Source organism: Lactuca serriola, chromosome 8, assembly GCF_051521515.1.
Source record: "Lactuca serriola cultivar US96UC23 chromosome 8, Lser_US96UC23_V15, whole genome shotgun sequence".
NCBI classification, from domain to species: Eukaryota; Viridiplantae; Streptophyta; class Magnoliopsida; order Asterales; family Asteraceae; genus Lactuca; species Lactuca serriola.
This window is the reverse complement of record NC_136415.1, coordinates 71,856,122-71,879,683: the sequence shown is the minus strand read 5'-3', so window position 1 is coordinate 71,879,683 and position 23,562 is coordinate 71,856,122. Positions and strand designations below refer to the sequence as shown.

Here is a 23,562-nt window from a genome sequence, read left to right as displayed (position 1 = left end):
TTAAACGTGTTATTTTATTTAATCAAATAAAGGTATTCTTAAATAAATTACATATAAGCATATTTCATTTCGTATAAAATATATGCTATATGTATTTCAAATAGTTAGAAAAGAAATTATATATCAATTACAAAATTGTTTTCACACTTAAGATTACCATAGAATCTTAAAACATAATTACAATATTGTTTACAAACAGCCTCTCAAGTTCATGCTAACTAAGGGTAAACTAATACACTCCATGAAATTCAATCGAAATGGTCTTATGTAATTTTTAAGTTTAGCAGACCATCAATATACAACAAAGTTACTTAATTCTGGATTTCCTAAGCACTACCACTTTCATCTTCACCATTCTGATCCTCTAGAAAACTTCACACTCGCATCAATGGTGCCTAGATCCAATTCTCCTTGGAGCACAAGATATATGTTCACATTTATAATTTGATGTCAACATTTATCTCTTGTAATACAAAAGGACATATATAGCCTTTAAAGAAACTTTACTAGGTCACTATATTACAATTTTTATAATTTTACCATCTATTAAAATTCAGACTCGTAATCATCATTAATTATAAGTGTATTGATTATAAGTCTCTATTGGTTTCACAAGGCTTAATTTATGAACTTTTGCTTTCCCATTACACCAACACCTATAACTTGTATCCGATTTAAAAAGGTTAAGTTGAAACTCGCCAAAAGGTCCCAACAATAGATCCTCTACTTATGTTTACACCAAATCAATATTTTCATCGCTAACCAGAATCAATTTGAAACAACACAATTGGTAGTCAGTAAATGTCCTAACACCTTTCGACAAACACACATCACTACAACACGGACCTATTTCACTTTCTTTTTGTATCCACAACACATACACACATCATTAGTCATCATCCTCCAAATTCCATTCATTTATAACATACACACATCACTATAATTTGATCATCTAACTACACTAATTCTAAATCTTCACAACTTCCATTTCTTTCATGGTAACTTATAATTCATCGATTTATCGGTTTGAAGAATGTACCTCAGATTCCGTGAAAAATCAAACTTTAGCAGAAACCCTTTGTAGCTCTTTACTCTGCAAGCTTATACTTCATCTCCATAGGATTCCTTAATTTATTTTTTTAACTTGGATCGATTTGAGTAGGTAGGTACCGTTGACTCTTTTCTATCATTTCTTCATTTCCATTAACGAAAGAGTGAAAACAATAAGAAAGTAATTATAATCCTTTATATATTTACTCATGTTTCAGAGTTTCATTATTAGTCATCACAGTTCTTAACACTATCACATCCTAACCCGTAAAATAGGGATATTTACAAAACTGGTCACCTGATTTTGTAAGATATAAATAAATGATCTAGTTTTTGGCGATTTGCAAAAATACATAAATAGGGCATTTGGGATTTCAGAAAATACATAATGTGTATTTTATCTCATTACAAGGGTCACTGTTCAAAAACTCTATCTATCAATTTTCGAAATGACAATTATAAATTTTCTAATATTACTGATTTTACCACCAAATGTCACATTTTGATGCTATAGTGTCTTATCTACTTTCCGTTTGTTATGTTTCGAAATGATAATTATAAAATTCTATCGAGTACCTCCTTAGTTTTGATTAATAGGGCCATTCTTAATAGGGCATTTGGGAATTGGGATTTCAGTAAATATATAATGTGTTTTATCGCATTGCATGAGATACTTTTCAAAAACTCTATCTACCAATTTTCAAAATGAAAATTATAAAACTTCTAATATTATCGATTTTTCCACTAAATATCACATTTTGATGCTATTGTATCGTATCTACTTGCCATTTGTTATGTTTCGAAATGACAATTATAAAATTTTATCAAGTACCTCCCTAATTTTGATCAATAGGGCCAGGTCGTTGTGTAAAACATCGAAAAAAGGGCCATTCTATTAAGTACCTCCCTAATGTTGATCAATTTGTTATCTTCTTATTTTGGTTAATTATGTCCCAATAATCAAGTCAAGAATAATCAAATTTAAAACATACATGCAAACTTTTATTAGTGTTTGGTTCTTGTAGATTGTATCAAAAGATATATTAGTTCTGGTATTGGCACATAAAGATCTAGATAGAGACACAACACCATATTTTGGGAAGGTGATTTAATTTTATGAACTTTAACAGCAGATGGTTAGCATAGGTCATGTATAAGAACTTTTTTCTTCCGCACTCGACTACATAGAAAGATCATTAATGGGGTCTGCTAATATTCATGAATGTATCCTCATACTTGCCAACTTTTGAAGTTTAAGAACCAATTTGACATCAGAGGCGGACTTGTAGCTATGGAACGTATGCATGCGCTCTTATTAATTATTCGATATCCAAAACAAAAGCACAAAAAAGTAAGAAAAAGAAAAAAACAAATTGTCAACTCATACTCGAGCGCAATACACAATCAGAATTGACTCTCATCTCTCTGTTGACTCTCTGATTGATCGCAGCCTCAATATATCTGTGCTCCAGTTATTCATTCTTCTATTACTTAATTAGGTGGTTTTCTCTTGTCTCTATTTGATTAAAGATAACTTATATTGGTAAACAATGACTAATAATTATAAAATGATAAACTATAACTTAAACATTAAATCATTGGTTAGTTAGTTATGGTTATTGGTAAGCTTAACGTTCTTAACAATTAGCTTTATTTTCCTTGATAGTTTGTAAGAAAGTTACATAATATTAATAATATGAGTGATCAATTCTTAAATGATAATTCAGTAACTTATGTAGATAAAAATATATTTTTAAAGTTCACGATAAAGATACACGGACCACTTTCAACATAGGAACATAAGACGAGAGCAACTGTATACTACTTTTTTGATATTAAGTGTCTTTTTTTAGACAATACATTTTTTTTTCTTAACTTGCTTCAGTGTCTCAAAAAATAGATCCTCAACCTATCTTTACACCCAAACGATTTTTCATCACTAACCTGACCTGATTTAAAATACCACAAATGGTAATCAGTAAATGACTAATAATGAACTTCCAAAAGTATTTGGTGCTTAAACATAGCAATACAAGAATTCAATAGTCATTTTCCTCCAAATTCCATTCATTTATAACATACACAGCAGCATATTAACTTCACGGATTGTTTAATTTGATCATCTAACTACAGCAACTCAATAACTTCACAACGCTGACTAAATTAGGTCAAAATACGATTATCACAACCCGGATCAACATTTTTTTAACCCACTGATAAATTTTACTTAATAACTTATAGAAAACTTCATTAACACTTCCATTTCTTTCTCGGTAATTTATAATTAATCAGTATAACAGTTTGAGGAACATACCTCAAATTCCCAGCAACGTCACACTTTAGCAAACACCCTTTCTAAGCTCTTTACTTTGGAAGCTTATGCTTCAATTTCCAATAGATTTCTTCTAATAATTTTCTAAGCTTATACCTTCCCTTCATCATTGACTCGTTTCTCTCCATTCTTCATATCGATTAACGACGGAGTGATAATAACAAGAATATATTTATAATTCCTTTGATCAGTCATCACAATTCTACACACTATCACCTTAAACCCTTAAAATGTGAAAAATATCACAAAACACCAAAATATTAGGAAAATGTTTTTTTTAATAAAATTAACATATTTTTTTACATAAATGATCACATATTTTATTATGGGATCATGTAAAATCATCCTTTGCTATGATTTCACATTTTTAAATGATTATACCACCAAAGATTAAAGATAAATAAAAAGTCATGTCTTCAAATATTGCGAAATATATAATATTCCATTTATTTTATTTTTTTGAATTTTTTTGTGATGCACACCATTGTAAAAATGAATTTTGCAGCATAATATATATATATATATATATATATATATATATATATTTTGACAAGTGTCATGCAATTAAAACCCCTCATTAATGTTATATATCATTTATCATGTCACTTGTCAATCTATTAATTATTCATTTCAAATTTCAAATGTTAAATTTCCCACTCTAATTTTATTAAATTAATAATTGATTATTCATTTTAAATTTCAAAATTTAAAATTTCTCCCTTTAATTATATTAAATTAATAACATTAGATTAAAAAATAAAATAAAATTAATATAAATTATAAAATGATATAACTCCACGTATTTATTTAAATTAACGATTATAATTTTATATAACTAAAAATATCTCTTAAGTAATAATTTATTTAAAATAATTGTATAATAATTTTGATTTTTTAATACGAAAGTTTAATTAATTTTATAACCGTGGTTATCACGGGTTATAAACTAGTATATATATATATATATATATATATATATATATATATATATATATATATATATATTCACATAGATATTATTGCAAAGTATAAGGTTATTTGTGTAACACATCAAAAAAAAGACCATATTCTTAAGTAGTTCCTTATTTTGATCATGCTTGTGATCATCCTATTTTGGTTATGATTGTTGAAGTCAATCAAAGTCACAATAACCAATTTTAAAACGCGTATTAAAACTTCTATTAGTTCTTGGTTCTTAATGACTAGGTGTGAGACCCGTGTATTACACGAGTTTATTAAAAAAAAGTTAATATCATAAACTATGATGAATAAGAAGGTAATTGAAATACAAAGTAATAAAAAAAACTATTGACATATTGTAAATAATTATTAGGAATAAAAAATTTTGAAATAGTTCTTTGAATGAAAATTAGATATCTTATTTCTAAGGTTACTGTTATACATTTGTATTTAAAAGTAGTTATTTCATCAAGGGCAAAACAATCACATTTATTGAGAAAAACTATCGAAACCAATTGCATGTTTTGTTTAAGGGAAAATATGACCAGAAAATACATAATATATAGTTGTAGTCGGATGACTTTGGAAGTTAGATGTTATAAAAAAGACTTTATATTTAAATTAAAAAAAAAAAAAAAACAACAACACTACTTTCCTACACCCCTTTACATTGATAATAAATATGAAATGACAATTTGTAACTAAATAATTATAAAATTTGAATACATCCTAATGTGTAATAGTATTCTGTAAAGAAAAAACTAAATTGCAATAGGAAACATTGATATTTTTGTATTTTTCTGTATTTTTTTTATAACATTGATATTTTTGTATTTTTTTTACAACACATACACACACAGCTAAACAATGTATTTTTGTTTTGGAAAAAATGTTATATATATATATATATATATATATATATATATATATATATATATATATTGTTAAAAAGTTTACTGCAATTTTATAGATTTTTTCCAAAGTTTATTGTTAAATTATAATTTTTTAACAAAATATGCAAAAAATCACATTTAAGGAAAGTGCAATGCTAGTTTCTGCAGAATTTTGAAGTTTTGAGAATTGTAAATTTTAGTTTTTTTTGGAAAATATGGCAAAAATATGACTTACTATAAAATACTTATTTGAGTAGGGGTAAAACAGTAAAATTTGTTCCCATTTTTGTATTTAATTATAACACATTCACATGGTAACACATTATACTATCAATTTGATGTTTAATATAACACCATAACTTTTTAATATATTTGAACCCAAAAAAATTAAATTGGCAGAAATTTATTATTTATAAAATTACAATGCTATTTTTTGCTTAGTTATGAAGTTCTTTTATAATTCTCATCTTTTTTGGAAAATAGGTAGAAATTCATGGGTAAATCAGTCACACGCAGCATAACAATATACTTTCTTATGAAAAAATGTTAAAATAAAAAATCTATAAACTACAATGCTACTATATTTTGCATATTTTCTACAGTTTCATTGTTTAATTTAATAATTCTATAAAAAATGTAGAAAAAAAATGTTAACACGGCAGAAATGTGACTCATTATAAATTAGTTTTTAAGTCGTGGCAAAATAGTCAAATTTGTTGTCAATTTTGTATTTGTATTTTATACATTTCTATACGGTTGGTTGACAAGGTAAAACAACATAGAGACTATAAAAATCACAATCATTAATCATACATTCACAAACAGTTATTTTATACATAATTTGATGTTTTGTACGTAAGTCAATCATCGTTATTTTTAATTTATTAATATTTAAAATGGTTTCAAAATATTAAAATCATGTTCTATTAAGTCAATATCAATGATAAAAATATAATTTTGCACAATAAATATAAACTTCAATAGAATGAAAGTAAATAAATAACAATGTACTTTGTATTTTTGATATTTGATTTTTGATTTTTATGTTTCATTGATAATTTTTATGAAAAAACACAATAAAAGCCAACGATTACCATTGTTATAACTCCTTAAAATTTTTTAGTTAAATACCCTATTAACAAAAATTTTGAAAGCACCATATTGTAATAAAAAAAACACAGTGTTGACAAGTTAAATAACATAGAATGAACAAATTAAATAAAATATCATTTTGACTAAAAATTCCTTTACTATATGTTTTGAGTGTTTCCTATTAAGTTTTTTATTCATTTTTAAGTTATCCAAATAACAAAAGAAACAAAAACGGTAAAAATAATCAAATTTACTAAAAAAATAAAAATTTTCATTATTACAAAAAAATGAGCATTTATTTTACTATCTTCACAAAAGTATAATGTTGTAAACAATATAACCATTTGGAATATTTTTACCGTCAAAAGTTGACTAAAAATAAAATACCATTTTAATTTTTATCATTTTCACCAAAGTGAATTGAAAAAAAGCACCCCAACATTGATTTCCACTCAAAATTTACAAAACGGTCATCTCGTCTAGATGAGAATATTTGTTATTAAAAATGCCTATTGTGACCTTTTTAAACTTGACAAAAGGCCTGAAAAAATATCATTTTAGCTGCACAACTTGCCTGCAAAGTAATGGTGTCAAAAATACCTGATTTACATCCATTTTTACATCCATGCAAGCAAAATCACATTTTGAAAAGGAGCATTTACATAATTTTGATAAAAATCTTACTTTTCCTATTAAAAAAATAATAAAAATGAGCACTATTTTAACATTTTCACCAAAGTAAATTGCCATTTTGTCATTCGCTCCAAAGTACATTGCTATAAACAGAACATTATTTTATTTGGATCTATTATATTTTGATTTATGGCAGGTTGAAAACAAAGAGCATCTCTAAAATAGACATGATGATTTATGACCAATATTATATAGTTTTCTTTCCAGGGCATTTTGGACATTTAAGTAATAGTGAATGGTTACTACCATGAAGAATGATGCATAATAACGACCCTTAGCCTCAAAGATGCCATGATCATCGAACAGGGTGCCATCATCCATGCAGATTACAAGGCATTTTGGAAGTTAGTAAATTTGAAAATAAAAAGAAAAAATGTTAAATTATGAAAATGACGATCAATATATACCCAAAATTTACGTGTTGAACACATAGCTTTGATGAGGCCTTACAAATGAGGCTTAAACACCTAACCACCTGATGCTCAAGCTTCTCAAATTGGTCTTCATTTATTTGATTCCCATCAACTCCAAATTTGAATTGGGTTTATGAGTTCACTCTTTGAAGTTGAAAAATACGTACCTTTGCTATGATTAAACTAATATATATGAAAATCCGGAATCATTGAAATGACAGTAAGTGTTAGAACCATCTTAATTAATATTGTAAAGTTGTATGGTTGCTGATTTATAAAAGTGAGAACATTATGTAAACACATTGAATTTTATTCATGAATAGTCTAATATAAATGCATCAAAGGATTAAACATAATAAAACTTTTGGGTTGTGACAGGAGCAAGGACCCTCAGTACAGGATCCTACGCCAATGTGACAAAAAGGTTGGCAATCACTATCCTTATGACAAGGGTCGGGAATCACACGATCGCTCATAGCATGACCATTGTTTTTAGACGTAGATTTATGGTTCACTACATATCCTCTCTCAGTGAAAGCATATGACATCTACATACCTGCAAAGTGTATCTCGTTAGCATTGAACTCTGTTAGTTTCTGAAACTACAGAAGTAGAGAAACAAATTGTAACAGGAATGGAAAGCAAGAATACGACAAAAAAGACAATCTTTTAGTGAAAGCATCCGCCTCAAAGGAATCAACTTATGTCTGTAGGTTCAATCATCGATTGCCTATGAAGACATATATACAAGAGAAAATTCATATTAGTGGTACAAAAAAGGAATCCCAATAATCAACGCTAATAAATGCGAGAAAATTCATATTAGTGATACAAAAAGGCATCCCAATAATCAACACTAATGAACGCATACTGTTTTAAAGAACATTTATGTTAGGAAACGTAACGTATAATCTTGTCATTAAAAATTTGATCTTATAATATCATTTATATATTTTTCTTACCTAATTAGGGTCGAAAAATAGAATCCTTCCTTCCAGATCAGCCAATCCATGAATTTTCGGTTTCATACCTTGTTTTAATTGGTTTTATATTTAATACAAAAAAAACCACAAAATTCCATGTGGAATTAATTTTATTCAAAAAAAAAACCACAAATTTACATGTGGCAAAAGGCTTAAGAATATGACAAGTGGCAAAAGTATTTTCATTTATTAGGGAGGATTTGTACCAAAAACCTATTGGGTCAGGTATGTTCACATAAAGAAGATCTTGATAAAAATGGAATATTGTATTTAAGGAATAAGATTTAATTTTATGAAGAACTTTTAAAGCATAGGGTTAGCCTAGGTCATGTATTGGACCTTTTTGCTTCCACACTTGACTAGGTCTTAAAGATCATTAGTAGGTTTTAATATTAATTTGTAAATTTATTATCTTGCTTAAGTGCAAAAACCATTTTGATATTGAAAATAAAAATATTGATTATGATATGTTTTTTCTTTTTCCTCTGTTTATTGAACAAGTAAAAACTTGATCTTGGCAATGCTTCATCATGAGAAATGAGGTTGGGATCTGAGTAACAAACAATTTTAAGTTAGGATGAAAAAGAAAAAAGAAAAAAAAATGAAAATACCCTAACAAACGCCAATAATGAATCCAAATTCCCAAACACTCCCTTTCCAACAGCCTTGTTCTGATTTACTCCCTTGTTATTGAGTCTTGACAAAAAAAAAAAAAAAAAAAAAAAAAAAAAAAAAAAAAAAAAGGGAGGAGATCAGAAGACGATGATACGGGATTCCAAAATCCTGTAATCCGACTATCAAGTAAGTGAGGAACGATTCAGATGACTCCAATTCGACCTATATTATTATGTACATCGGTCCCCCAATACCCTTTCCATATCATCACACTCGTTCTCCCATTCTCTGTCAATGCAATTGTTCGCCATTTATCTGTTTTTGATTTCATCTTATGCTGTTTTCCTGTTTTCTGTTGAATAGAGGAATCGGCCCTGATTTTAACATCATCAATCTGCTACTTTATGCATCTGGCTTCTTCGGTTTTTCCCATCAAAGGAACCAATTATGCAAATTGTCTTTGATTCGAGATCTCTGTTTAGATATGCTGTTGTCCTGTTGAATATATGATACCCAAATTTATCTGTGATTTTCCCATTAAAGGGACCAATAAGGCAATTAGGCCGCTATATTTTCCAATTCCAATATGGTTTACCTTTTACATAATCCAAAGTCTGATCTGTATATGTTTACAGTTCACATACTAATTAATATCATTATCAATGAGTTACTGACTTATTAGGCTGTGTTAGTGTTTTAGTTCATATAGTACCAGAAGATTCCAAAAAAGATGTACATTGAGCAGCAAACAGAAAAGTAGGGATTCCCTTCCTATTCATTAGCCCAAATTATCAGAAAAAAATGTCATTCTCCCTTGTAGTTTTACTGGATGAAGAAACTCCAATCTAGTTATTGTGGCTTTTAGCCTTTTATGTTGAAGCTGATTGAATGAATTTTATATGTTTTGAACCCATTTTGATCTATTTGTTTATCCTTCTTTATCTTAATTTAGTTACTTAAGTTGATAGCAATCTAGTTGGCATTGATATTCTGCTGATTCCTAGTAAAATATATGAGATCCTACTTTTCCAATTCACAATCCTGAAACTTGATTGCCATTTATTCCAGAAAAAAATGAAATGCTATGGAAAGAATAATTGGATTAAAAGTCGAAAAACTGCCTATAATTGGTCCCCGAAATTAGTTTGAAAATTAAAAGTTTATTTTGAGCTTTTTAATTGTATGCCAGTGCAAAATATGTTCTATGCTGAAGTGGGATCCTCTAATGGCATTATTTGATCCAGCTCGGGATATATCAGTGATGTTCAAACAGTAAGAATTTTCCGTGCTCTTTATCTCAAGTTTGATTGAAAATAGTACAGGTTTTGTAAGGAAAATATCAAGGTAGTAACAACTAACAAAGTTTCTATTAGACTAGGAAACAAAAAATTATTATATGTATTGTATTGTATGTTTGTAGTTCTCGGGGTACCAAAACTGTAACATTTGTTATTATATATATCATAGTGTATGATGAATTCGAAAATGTGGTGTTCCTCAATGAACCAAAGGAAACATATCCTACACATGTCGTTCCACCATATTAAGGCTCCACTGCTACACTAGACTCATGTGAAAGCTCAAATAGAGAACCTTCATCTACCTCCTGCTTGATGACTTTATTATTAGAGAACAACACAGAAAAAGTCATTGTGGTAGATGAAGTGTAAATGTTCCAACCCTAAACAACAATCTACCAAAAAGCCTCCCTGGATTCATATCTTCAATTGCAAGACTGAAAAAGTAATCTTCAATAGCATTATCCTGCCATGGAAAACAACACACTTATGATTCATATGTTTGGGTTTATATAATTACTCATCGTATATTGAGATGTTGGGTTCAATTAATAAAGTTATAGTTTCATTTCGAAATCATTATTAATAACAATAACCCAATAGCTTAAATCTTTGTTGCACTCCAAAGATGTCTAAACTAATTCAAAGCTAAAAACATATACATCAACATTTTCATTGCATATTCCAGAGCTGTCCGAATGATGTGCAGGAAGACAAAGATGAAATAATGTTCTGAAGTTGAGGAAATAAGCAGGTTTCATATCAGATTATCAGGTGCTTTGTGCACATTAACTTATATAGATTGTAAAGCTACACTAAAGTTGCTCGATAAGACCAATACTCAAAGCCACAACAAACAGTTTTACCAATATATCTAAAAACAAATTACAGAATAAATTAGTCAGACTTTTTACACAGGATCCAAAGTTTTTATATGTTAATTAAAGAAACATTTGATTTATCTTACAACCCCTCCAAAGCTCTTTTTTGCAAGCTCTCGTACGATTGTAGAACAACAAGCTACATGGGTTGGAAACTGACTATCGGATTTGCAGGATAACACACGAGATACGACCAACAAATAAGGTGCAACTTATGAGAAAGACAATTGGGCCCTTCAACATTGTTGGTGAAAGAAGAAAGGCACATAGAAGGAACCTTAGCTTCTTGTTTTTAACAAGCTTGGGAATACATGATGAAGACCTTTGATGTATTTATTATCTCTTTAATCATGTCATTTGCCTGCAATAAACAAATAAAATGATGCAAGGGTTGAGTTAGAATATACATGATAGGCTGATATGCATGTCTACGATAGTGCTGAACAGCTTCATTATGTGGGGCACTTCATCAAACCAATCATGTAATCCACCGAGCACCTCTATTTGGTCAAGGTCATTGACATCATTGAAATAAATTACAGTATTTCTATTATTACATAACCTACTTCTCATCTTGGAGTTTTTAACTAAATAGCAGTAGTTGTAAAAAGTATTTACCAAAACAATGTAGTTTGTAAATTATTTACCAAAACATGGTAAATAGAAGGAACCTTGGCTTCTTCATGTTTTTGACAAGCTTAGGAAAAAGTGATGAAGTCCTTTGATGTATTATCTCTTTAATCTTGTCATTTGCCTGCAACAAAGAAATAAAATGATGCAAGGGTTGAGTTGGAATTTTGATAATACGCATGTCTATGAAAGAGCATTAGCCTCATTATGTGATAATAAACTGACACCATAGATCACATCAATCATGTAATCCACCTAGCACCTTTAGCTGGTCAAGGTCATAGACATCATTGAGAACAATTAGAGTATTTCTATTACATAAACCTACTTCTGATCTTGCATCTTCTTGCTCCCTTGATGTGTTATGTTAGACTATAATATCGTGGTAGTTGGAGGCAGTTATATATGATGTGCCTTACAGGTGATTGTTCGCTCTGCTGTGAGTCACACCCTGTCATGATATAGAGGTGGTGCTTTCCTTTGCTGTATAAATACAAAGTGTAGTCATATGAATTAGCTAAAGCTTATATACCAAGCATTCTCTTTCAATACTCGATGTATCTTACAGTATCAAAACCTAGGATCAAATCAGGAGTTTTTACCTTGATATGCAATCACCTTTGCAATCTGTTTTTCAATGTATGATGCGCAGTGTAATCGCATTCATAAATTCAGAGTGCAGACTATATGAACCGGCAAAGAGTTGAGAGATATATGGGTGTATGGATCTGATAGATGTTTTATTTCCATATAATATTGATAGAAGACTTAGAATTATCTTGGATCATAAATTCCTTAGATGCATCATTTGCCTCATCCCAAAATTCTGAGCAATCTGTTGCAAATTTTCTTGTTTGCACCGGATCATCTTTACTTTTTCTAGGAACGAGCTCAGCTGCAAATGAAGTCCAATACCCCTTTATGGAAAATGAAATGATATTGTATGATGGACTCAATGATGTGGTCTGCCTCAATGAACTAAAGGAAACATATCCCACGTGTGTCCTAACATCTCCACCATATTCAGGCTCTGGTACCTCATTGGATTCCTGCCAAATCTCAAACCGAGAATCTTCTTCATCTGGATCCTGCTTGATGCTTATATCCATCCACATTGTTAGGTCCTGGGTAACAATACGTATTAAGAACCCACAAAAGTCATTGCACCAATCATCTGGAAGATGCAGTATAAACGTGTCATCATGAGATTGAATATGCTGGGTATATAGGTCCCATTTAACATGTGGGTGACGCTTTGTAAATGTTTTTCCCCTAAAGAACCTACCTACAAACCCCTTTGGAATCTGCTGTTCAAGAACAACATTGATAAAATGATCTTCAATAGCATTTCCCTGCCATAAAAACACATTCATGTATTTGTATGTTTTGATAAATATATGATAAAGATCGAAATTCAAAAGGTACGTAGAGTAGAGGCAAACCTGGAGCATGGAGTCTAGTAATATCTCACCAACAAGTGGACCTACTTTCTTGTCCCCCCGAAGTGAGACTTTCCACAACCATTTACAGTTTGAAATATCTCCAATGCTTTCAAGTGAGCCACAAAAATCTGCTATGACAACGGCCATACTTGATGGCAGCTCCGACAACTCTACAAGTCCTTGGCACCATGACACGTTGAGCCATTTGAGCCGAGGAAGTCGGAAGCAACTAAAACTTAATCGTGAAAACTTATTTCCTCTTAGATCGAGCTGTTGCAAGTTGGGCAACTCTAAAACATTAGAGCCTAGGTCTTTATCTCGCAAGTTGAACCAGTGCAGATCCAACTTCCTTAAGAAGCGGAGTTCTTGCCAGTTGTTAAAAAACCCTAACCGACATAAACATTCTACACCAGGAAGATTGCTGCAACAATTAACAAAAAATTTTGGACAAGATTCTATGTAGGATGCAATTTCATTCCCACTATTATCCAAATCAAGATGTGGTAAATTCTCCATTTTCTGTTGTTGGATCTTTGGAAACTTAACAAGTTTGAGGTGTCCTTTGAATGAAAGGGTATCAAGTTTCTTTATTCCCCTAATCGGTGGAAACATCTCAAGACTGGGACAATATTCTATAGATAAGAAAACAAGCTTTTCCAAGCATCCAAACGATGGATGAATTTCTTCTAAATACCCACATCCATTAAGAATGAACCTTTCAAGATTTGGAAGTCCAATAAAATCTGGTGTCATGATTAGGTTATTCATATCACAAAGTTTCAATAACTTCAAATTTGGCAGCAACTGTTTAATAAAAGTGCAAACAAGTCAAAAATGTATAAAACGTGACAAGATTTGAAGGAAAATGGCACACACACACACGCATAAACTAGTTCCTTCCATCCACATATGGAAATCAACTGAATCAACTGAAGTGTTCAGTTATTTAATAAAATATCTATAAAACATATAAGAAAAACAAGATAATAATAGATCTTTAAACCCAAATCAGTGTTATCAATATTTTATAATGGTCTTTAATCAACAATGACTAATAGATCTTTAAACCCAAAAGGTAACGTAATGGGTGTATGAGTTGGCTGTTCTAAAAATAAATATATGAGATGATAACTTGTTGGAGGATGGGCTTTACATAAATACCATGTACTACAATGACTAATTAATATGTCAATAAACAATTTGTTTTTTGAAAAGTTTATAGTTATGAAGACAAATGGTATTCATAGAATAAAGGTCCAAGCTTTTTAATACTATAGATACTTGAAATTTACTCTGGATTAGTCATTTCAGTAATTCATCAACTTTGTTTTCTGATATGAACCCACCAAAGTTGACAAAAGTCTATCAGAGGCGCAAGAAGCATTCTCCGGGGGCTGTTTAGTACTTTTCGTAATTTAAAATATTTATGGTAATTATATGGTATTTGATTTTGTTTAGGATTTATCCTCTTACTTGAACCATGGGAAAACCAGACACCCGATCTGATACTGCCGCCTGAAACCTCAACAAGGATCCGACTCTTGATAAGAATCTAGTAGATTTTCAAACACAATCACTGGAGCGGTTCGAGAAGGTGGATCAAGAATTGGTGGAGATGAGGGCAGAATCGGAAAGTAGACAAGCAATTAAGAAATAATGGCCCTCCTACTTAGGGCATCGTAACCACCACCACCACCGCCTACGCAACCAATTCCCCAGGTGACCCCTCCAATTGTTACAATCACTAAGGTGGCTGCTTCTATTCCGCTAAAAACTGCCTCCAGGGGTTGGCAACAGCCACCAATCATGCAACCACACATGCAATCGCAACCCCAACCTTCTTACACGCCACATCCTCCTTTCTGTTCGATGAACAAAGATTCCTTGGACCACCTCCCTTCACCCTGGGGACGGTTCCAACAATAGCAAGTTTAAATCATACACCGGTGATGGATGGGGGATTGAGATCAGCACTTTCCAAGAAGCAATCACATGGGACCAACCATGGCAGCCACCAATCTCTAACCAAGGGCAAGGAAGGGGCCACTGTGAAGGCAACGACGTATATGGGTGGGTGTACAAGGCGGAACAGTTTTTTGCAAGGTTTTGAAAACCGGAACGGACATTGAACCGGCCGTCTTAATGGTCCGATGGTTCAATTGGTCCGACCGGTCCTAAAACCCGTAAAAACCGGTGTATATATATATATATATATATATATATATATATATATATATATATATATATATATATATATATATAATGATCCATAGTCTTTGAGGTTTGAAAAGGATTATGTTAAACAATGGGACAATCCTATAGTATCCCACATCGAAAGATAAATAGAATAAAAATTAGTTATTTGGAGTATAAAACGTATGAAGTAAAGGTTTTACATTAAGTAATCCTTATACTTCCCACATCGGTTGGAAGTAAAAACAAAGGTAGCCACTTGCTTATATAAAGAAGGGTCATGCAAATTAGTTCAGCCGGATCCATGCGTTGGGTCCATCAACCGGCGTTTGAAAGTTTAAGTTTTTTTTTTTCTTATAATTTATAAAAACCGGTTTTTCGTTGGTTGAACCGGGCTGGTTGAACCGGTTTTTTGGTGAACCGGACGGTTTTATCCGGTTTGAAAACAAACGGTTTTTAGGCTTGAGAAAACCGGTAACCTGACCGGTTCCCGGTTGAACCGGTCGAACCGGCCGGTCCGGTCCGGTTTTCAAAACATGGGTTTTTTGATATGCAGGGCCTAACCACATTAGGAGAGCGATTACAGACAGTAGTGTTGTGCCTAGAAGGTCCGGTACCAGCTTGGTACCATTGGAATGAACATGGGACACCATTTCAAAGTTGGGAGGAGCTTAAACTCAGGATATTGGAACGTTTTCAGACTTCTTAAGTGGGTGACCTATATGAGCAGTTTTTAGCCATCAAACAGGAGGATAGGCACAAAATTACATGGGGATATTTGAACAGTTGGCGGCTCAACTAGGGGGCATTCGCCGGAGGGTACTTTCGTTAAGGGACTTAAGCCAGATTTGCACAATCCGGTTAAAATGATGCAACCTACAAGGCTTGGACAAACGATTAAGTTGGCCTTGTTGATAGATGAAAGTCGAATGAGTTAATATGTGGGGCCAAACAAGGGCAAGTCAAGAGCAATGGGTAACCATTCTGCGACGGGTGGGGAACGACAACATGGTTCGTAGGCCCTCAAGGACACCTCAGGTGCAACTAACTACTAGAGCCCCTTCTAAAAGAATGACAAACGCGGAGTTTGCAGATACTAAGGCCAAGGGCCTTTGTTTCTGCTGTGGTGGAAAATTTGCATCTGGCCATCGTTGTCCTGACAAAACCCTTTTGCTGGTCGACGTTGAAGAGGAGGAACCCGAGAGGCAGGAGCATGTGCACTTGGACATGGTCTCAATGTCGGCGAGTTCGATAATGGGATTCACGACACCCCATACGATGAAGCCGTGTGGTATGATTAGTGATCAGGAGGAGGTGGTACTCATTGACAATGGTGCCACCCATAATTTTTTTGTCATTACACATTGTAGGGTGATGTGACCACGTCCTCCGGTAATCTGAAGCGGTGGCTCTGGGCGGTTACAGAGTAATCTTGGTCATTCCGGGAGACCTGCAAGGTCACAACAGAGAAGAACAATCTCTCTCTCTCTCTCTCTCTCTCTCTCTCTCTCTCTCTCTCTCTCTCTCTCTGAGGGAGGAGCTCTTGGAAAAATGCTAAAACGGTCAAGTTAGTGGTTGAATTGAGAGTGTATGGTTAGAGCTGAGAGAGAATGACTTACTCTTTAAGGTGGCGGAGGAGACCTTTTATGCTGGGACCTCTGGCCAATACATGGGACAAGGTCGTCAGCTCCGATAGGATCTAGTGCCTTGATTGATTAATCGTGCTCCTTGTTGTGCCAGAGCTGACGATTGGTTCAGGTAATAAGGTAGTAAAGCTCTGAGCATACTCCTTGTCGCTTGGAGTCATTGGATTTGTCACGGAGTGGAAGGCCCCCGCTGAGGGCTGAGCCTTCAATGTGGGCGTCCGGCTCTAGAGGGACGCCCGTGGCGCGAGACTTCGTTTTGGCGGCTGCAATGGGAGTAGCTTGGTCTGGCGGTCTTCCATGACGCCTTTCAGCAGGGCTGGGCGCAGCTTCTAGCCCGTGCTAAGGGCACATTATCATAGGGCTTCTAGGCTAAGCTGTGAAAGGGCTTCGCAAGATGGGGGTTATGATGGGGAACGAGAAGTGAGATCACAATAGAGGAATATGTAAGGGTATGGTATTAACTATTAACCCTACTTGAATACCAGTTGGTTAATGACTTTTACCCCCTTGGAACTGGGCAGCAACAATATCATATTTGGCATGAAGTAGTTGCATACGTTGGGCGATAAGAGAGTGAATTGGTAGGAATTAACAATAACCTGTTACGGTAACCAAAAAATGAGTAACATTGCGAGGTGAACCCGACCATCACTATTCTAGAAGTTCAGTGTTCGAATCTCAATCCCAAGTTCATCCCACGCTCGATGAACTCGGGACTGAGAGCGTTAACGTTCGACCCTATCGGTTCCCACAATTACAAAAAAGCAAGAACGTACGACTAGTGGATGTGATGATCACAGTGGAGATCATACAGCTGAGCTCTAGCCCATTCTCCAATCCATTTTTACTTGTTAAAAAAAGACAGCAGTGATGCTTCTATGTAGATTATCGTGCCCTGGCAGTTTTGGACAAATTCTAGATCTCGATTATAGACGAGCTATTGGACGAACTTCACGGGGCAGCGGTTTTCAACAAACATGATCTAAAATCAGGGTACCATTAGATTCGGATGAAACCGCAAGATGTTCCAAAAATGGCATTACGCACACACGAGGGACACTACAAGTTCCTTGTAATGCCTTTCGGGTTGACAAACGCTCCATCGACATTCCAGTCGTTAATTAATAAGGTTTTTTACCCTTTGTCTTTTCAAAGATATTTTGGTTTACAACAAAACAATGGAAGAACACCGGGGGAGCACCTCAAAGTCATTTTTGGCTGCCTTAAAACCGAGAGGTTGTTTTTCAACAGAAAGAAAAATGTGTTTTTGACCATGGGAGGGTGGATTATTTCAGTCACGTCGTGACCAAGGATGGGGCCATGGCTGATCATCTGAATAAGATTTTGGCTATGTTAGAGTGGCCGATTCCCAAGACTCTTCGAGAACTTAGTGGGTTCTTGGGTTTAACCAGTTATCACAGAAAATTTGTGCAATGATACAAAAGAAAATTTGCAAGAGCCTTAACAGATCTTTTAAAGAAGGATAAATTTGTTGGGAGTAACGAAGGAACCCATGCATTCCATTAATTACAACAAGCCATGACTCAAGTGCCCGTTTTAGCCTGATTTCTCCAAAAAGTTTACAGTGGAGATGAACGCATCTGGTCAAGGGGTAAGGGCAGTACTAATAGAAGAAGGCCAACCCGTAGCTTATTTCAACCGAGTATTGGGTAGCTAAGCCCAACTCAAATCGGTATAGGAGCGCGGGTTAATGGCAATTGTACTGGCGGTACAAAAATGGTGGTCATATTTGTTAGGACGCCAATTTACAGTATTGACCGATCAAAAGAGCTTGAAATTTTTGCTTGACCAGGGTTTGGTGGCCGGGGAACATCAACGCTAGAATTCAAAGTTATATGGGTTCAATTTCAAAATCTTGTATTGACCTGTGGGAGAGAATGGCGCTGTTGATGCGTTGTCCAGAGACGCGGAGAGGGAGTTTCCTTGTCGGCATTAACGGTTTCTCGGATTAGCAACCATGCTAACTTGCTGGCTAAATTGAGCCTTGACCAGCACATTTATGATATTCAGGCGAAAATTGATTCAGCTGCTGGTGACATGGATGTGTATGAGATCAGGAGGCATGACAGGGGCATGTGTTGTATAAGGGTATGCATATGGGTAAGCTGGTGATTCCACGAACATCTATCTGGGTCTCTCATGTGTTTCACAAATCGCATGCCGGGGCAAGTAGTGGTCATGAAGACATGTAAAAGACGTACCAATGCCTTTCTAGGGAGTTATATTAGATTGGTATGAAGAGGGATGTGGCAAAACCGGTGGTTGAATGTGCCAGATTTCAGTGCAATAAGTACTCCCATTTGGCACCGACAGGGTTGCTCCAACCGTTAAAGCTACCAGAACGGATCTAGGAAGATTTAACCATGGGGTGTTCATCAACCATTTTTTGAAGGAGCTATTTAAGGACTCGGGTACAACCCTAAAATGCAGGACCGCGTACCATCCGCAAACGGATGGCCAGACATAAGTCGTCAATAGAAATTTGGAAACATACTTGTGGTGTTTTTCTTCCACTCAGCCAAAGGAATGGGTGAAATGGCTACCATATATGGGTTGCGTATTGGTATAATACTTCATACCGCTCTTCTATTCGAATGGCCCCATTCAAGCTACTTTATGGACGAGATCCACCGCATTTGATTCGATATGATTCTGATATTGTTGTCACATTTGAGGTGGACAGATATCTACAAGCAAGGGATGAAGTTCTCAAGGAAATTAAGTTGTATCTGCTCCGGGCACAGTAGATTATGAAGACTCATGCTGATGGTAATAGAAGAGATGTGGAATTCGTGGCTGATGACTTGGTTTACTTGAAACTATGACCATATCGGAAGGTTACGGTAGCTAAAAGCACAAACGAGAAGTTGGCTCCGTGTTTCTATGGGCCATTCCAGGTTCTGACTCGAGTGGGCAAAGTGGCGTATAAGTTAAAGCTTCCCGATAATGCTTCTATTCATCCGGTTTTTCATGTTTACTAGCTTAAGAAGGTTGTCGGAAGTCAAGAGGTGCTCACAACCCTTCCCGAGGAATTGACTGCCACGGATGATGGGATGCTGGTTCCAGAAAAGGTGGTGCGAAGCAGAATACAGCGAGGTGTTGAGGAATGGTTGGTCCAGTGGAAAGGCTTACATGAGGAGAAAGCAACTTGGGAAGAGAAAGAGTCGGCTCAGCGACAGTTTCCCGAGTCTTACCTTGAGGACAAGGTGATATTTCAGAGAGAGGGGGGGAGGGGGTTATTGATATGAACCGACCAAAGTTGACAAAGGTGTATCAGAGGCGAAGAAGAAATCAATAGGGGCTGTTTAGTACTTTCCGTAATTAAAAATATTTATAGTAATTATATGGTATTTAATTTTGTTTAGGACATATCCTTTAGGTAGGAGGCTTAAATAAGGAGGGTTAAGCCCCCATTAGGGTTAGACAAGTTTTTCACAGTTTACATTCTGTTTGGAGACTTCCTGATTCTCAAAATTCAGGCTCCCCTTTATTGATTAATCAAAGCATTAGGTTATCTTTGATTCTGTTGTTAATCTGGTCTTATCATTTTCATCTATTAATTAAATAAAGTAATAAACAATACAAATTACCTTACAACCCTCCCAAAGTTGTTTTTGCAAGCCTTCGCACAATATAAGACAGCAAAGCTGCCTTAGTGGAAGGTCATTAGACAATGATAGTTGACCACCTCTTGAATCCATATACCGAAGGTTCTTCATGTTTGCAGAGTAGACCGTAGGAAGATCTTGTTCTTGTTTTTTTGTTGGGTGAAACCGAAAATCCATTTTTATTGCTTCGATCTTGTCAAGTTCCTGTGATAGAAGAACAAAATGGTATCAGGATAGATTCAAAATTTTTGTTTATACATAAATAATACATCATGCAAAGCTAGCTTAACCATTACCGCAGTTGCACCCATAACACATATCTTAAAAATATCTTCCCTCTTCCAAACTCTACTATGTTTTTCAGGATTCTTGCGGTGTTCACCTCTAACGATGTGGTGTCCCATTTCTTGCACCAGATCATGCATATCAAACCTTCCATTGGAAATAGTTATGAGAGCCTTTTGTATCAACACCTTCACTCCTATAACAGGATGAAAACCACAAGCATCAAGCATCTCCATTGCCCTATCTTTCTTCTCCCACCTAAAAAAACATGCTATATCAAGAAACAAGTCTTGCTCAAGTGGTTTAAGTCCATCAAAGCTGACTTTTAGCGCTTCCAAAATATTATCATCCGGGATGTCTTTCAGTCTGGCTAATGTACTCCTCCACTCATGAATGTTTTTGTCACACAAGAAAGAACCGATTACTGTAAGTGCTAATGGAAGCCCACCAGCATAAGAGACAACCTCTTTAGAAAGCTGCCCGTAATCTTCCGTCCATCTGTAATCCCGGCATGCATGCTTGCAAAAGAGCTTAATAGACTCATCATCGTTTAGCAAGCGAATATTGTGCATCACATCTACTCTGTGTGCATTTAATAAATGCACATCTCTTGTTGTGATTATTATTCGACTTCCTTCACCAAACCAATCATGTGATCCAGCTAACGCTTTTAGTTGGTCAAGCTGATTGACATCATCTAGCACAATCAAGACCATTTTGTGGCACAACCTATCCTTTATCATTTGTCTTCCTTCCTCAACTCTCTCTATTGTCACTTGCTTTTGTTTCAAAACACCAAAAATGATTTTCTCTTGCAATTTTTCCGATCCATTTTTGCTTGATTCCTCCCGGATATTTTTTATAAAGCAGCAACCATCAAACTTGCTAGAGATTTCATCATAAATAGCAGACACAAGAGTAGTCTTACCACCACCCCCGACCCCCCATATTCCAATCATGCGCACGCCACCTGAGCCAATTTGTAACTTTGATTTCAGATCTTGCATGCGAGCCTCTATTCCAACCAGGTTTTCATTTGCACTTTGAGTTACTAGATGCAGCCTACGAGAAATTGTGTCAACAATTTCTTTGATAACCTTTGATTCATGCCTACACGTTGGACATACAAGGATAATCAACACATGCTCACATTGACGAAAGAGGTAACGTTTTTCATGTTCCATGAAATAGAAATAAGGGATCATAATCACCATTAAAATTTAATATTTTAAATAGAAGTTGAAAAGTTAAATTTAAAGGTAGTTTGTAACAATTTTCTCGGGAAACATCGAAAATAGTTTCATATAACAAAAAGTGAAGCAAGATGGATGTGTTGCGGCTTGAAGCGAGGCATCAAGTATGCTATTAGAATCAGAACTTAACGAAGTCCATCAAAACTTAATTTAAGGTTATTCATAATCCTAGGACTTGATACATATCTTTTAACTTTACCAAAATGATAAATTGATCTAGTAGAGCCTGTGATTATCTAGTTCATCAACATCATCGAATAATCAAAACATTTAGATAAAAACTTCTAAGATACAAGTATACATGTGTTTCACAAAAACAATGAAGAAAATTACCCATTGGCAATGTGCTTGGATTCCCATCCAGAAATGTTACTTGCATCCATGAGTGCTTTTCTCCAAGATTCAACATTGTTCTCGTTCTCCAACTCATGTTTGGAAAATGTTTCTCCATATTTTCTCTTTTGTTTTCGCACATCAGATGGATCCACATTATAAAATATGGGCAAAACGATTTGGTTTCCGGTATCCTTGCATTTCATGATATGTGCAAGTTCATGTAAGCACCATGAAGAATCTGCATAGTTTTCAGAGAATATGATGACAGCAATTTGTGATTCTTCTATAGCATTCATAAGGGATGGACCTATCGATTCACCCCGAGGAAGTGTTTCATCGTCCTTGTAGGTGTAGATGCCTTGTTGTTCAAGAGCTGTGTAGAGATGATCTACAAAGGTCTTGCGGGTATCCTCTCCTCTAAAGCTAAGAAATACATCATACTTCCATGATTTAGAAGAAAATACCGGAGCGGAAGGGGAAAATGATGATGATGATGATGATGATGATGCCATTGATGTGTTGATATGTTGCCAGTATGTGGTTTGAGCACCTCAATGAAATGAACTTTATACAGACAGATGTGAGTTTCCAATAAAACCTGTTATCATATAGAAAAACCTTGTCAGAACTCATAATTGGAGTAACCGGTTACCACTAATTTAGGTGATATCAGTTGGTTTTAACACAATTACATTATACATACTAATATTTTGCTTATAGCTGTATGTTGAGATTTTTCTGAAAAGACAGGGTGAAAATTTCCCAACACCACCAAACTTTAGCATAATCCCTTTCTGAAATCTTTACTTTGCAAGCTTATACTTCAATTTCCATAGGATTTGTTCCTTTAATATCTTCTTTCAACTTGAATCATTTTGAGTATGTGGATGCTTTGCCTCTACAACTTGACTCTTCTCTCAAGTCTCTAGATTGGTTAA

At 34.3% G+C, this 23,562-nt stretch overlaps 1 protein-coding gene and 1 long non-coding RNA gene across 4 annotated transcripts; one reads left to right on the top strand and one right to left on the bottom strand.

Moving 5' to 3' along the window:
* The first annotated feature begins 8,945 nt into the window (after positions 1-8,945).
* On the top strand, positions 8,946-10,517 carry LOC145066174 (uncharacterized). Its single transcript, XR_013688653.1, has 2 exons — positions 8,946-9,217; positions 10,221-10,517. It is a non-coding gene; the product is annotated as an uncharacterized LOC145066174 (long non-coding RNA).
* A 550-nt stretch (positions 10,518-11,067) lies between these two features.
* Positions 11,068-23,296, bottom strand: LOC145066173 (TMV resistance protein N-like). Of its 3 annotated transcripts, XM_079013380.1 has the most exons (8): positions 22,622-23,296; positions 21,047-22,145; positions 20,733-20,954; positions 13,283-14,086; positions 13,126-13,192; positions 12,443-13,014; positions 11,858-12,323; positions 11,068-11,571 (listed from the first exon to the last, which is right to left on the bottom strand). In XM_079013380.1, exons 1-6 carry the CDS (start codon positions 23,134-23,136, stop codon positions 12,581-12,583), a joined length of 3,141 nt encoding a protein of 1,046 aa, XP_078869506.1. In that variant the 5' UTR covers positions 23,137-23,296; the 3' UTR covers positions 11,068-11,571; positions 11,858-12,323; positions 12,443-12,580. The 3 variants fall into 3 exon arrangements, with proteins under 3 accessions (XP_078869506.1, XP_078869504.1, XP_078869505.1); XM_079013378.1 differs by having other exon boundaries at positions 12,443-13,192; positions 22,622-23,293; XM_079013379.1 differs by lacking the exon at positions 11,068-11,571 and having other exon boundaries at positions 11,827-11,964; positions 12,169-12,323; positions 12,443-13,192; positions 22,622-23,293.
* Between the last annotated feature and the right edge of the window lie 266 nt (positions 23,297-23,562).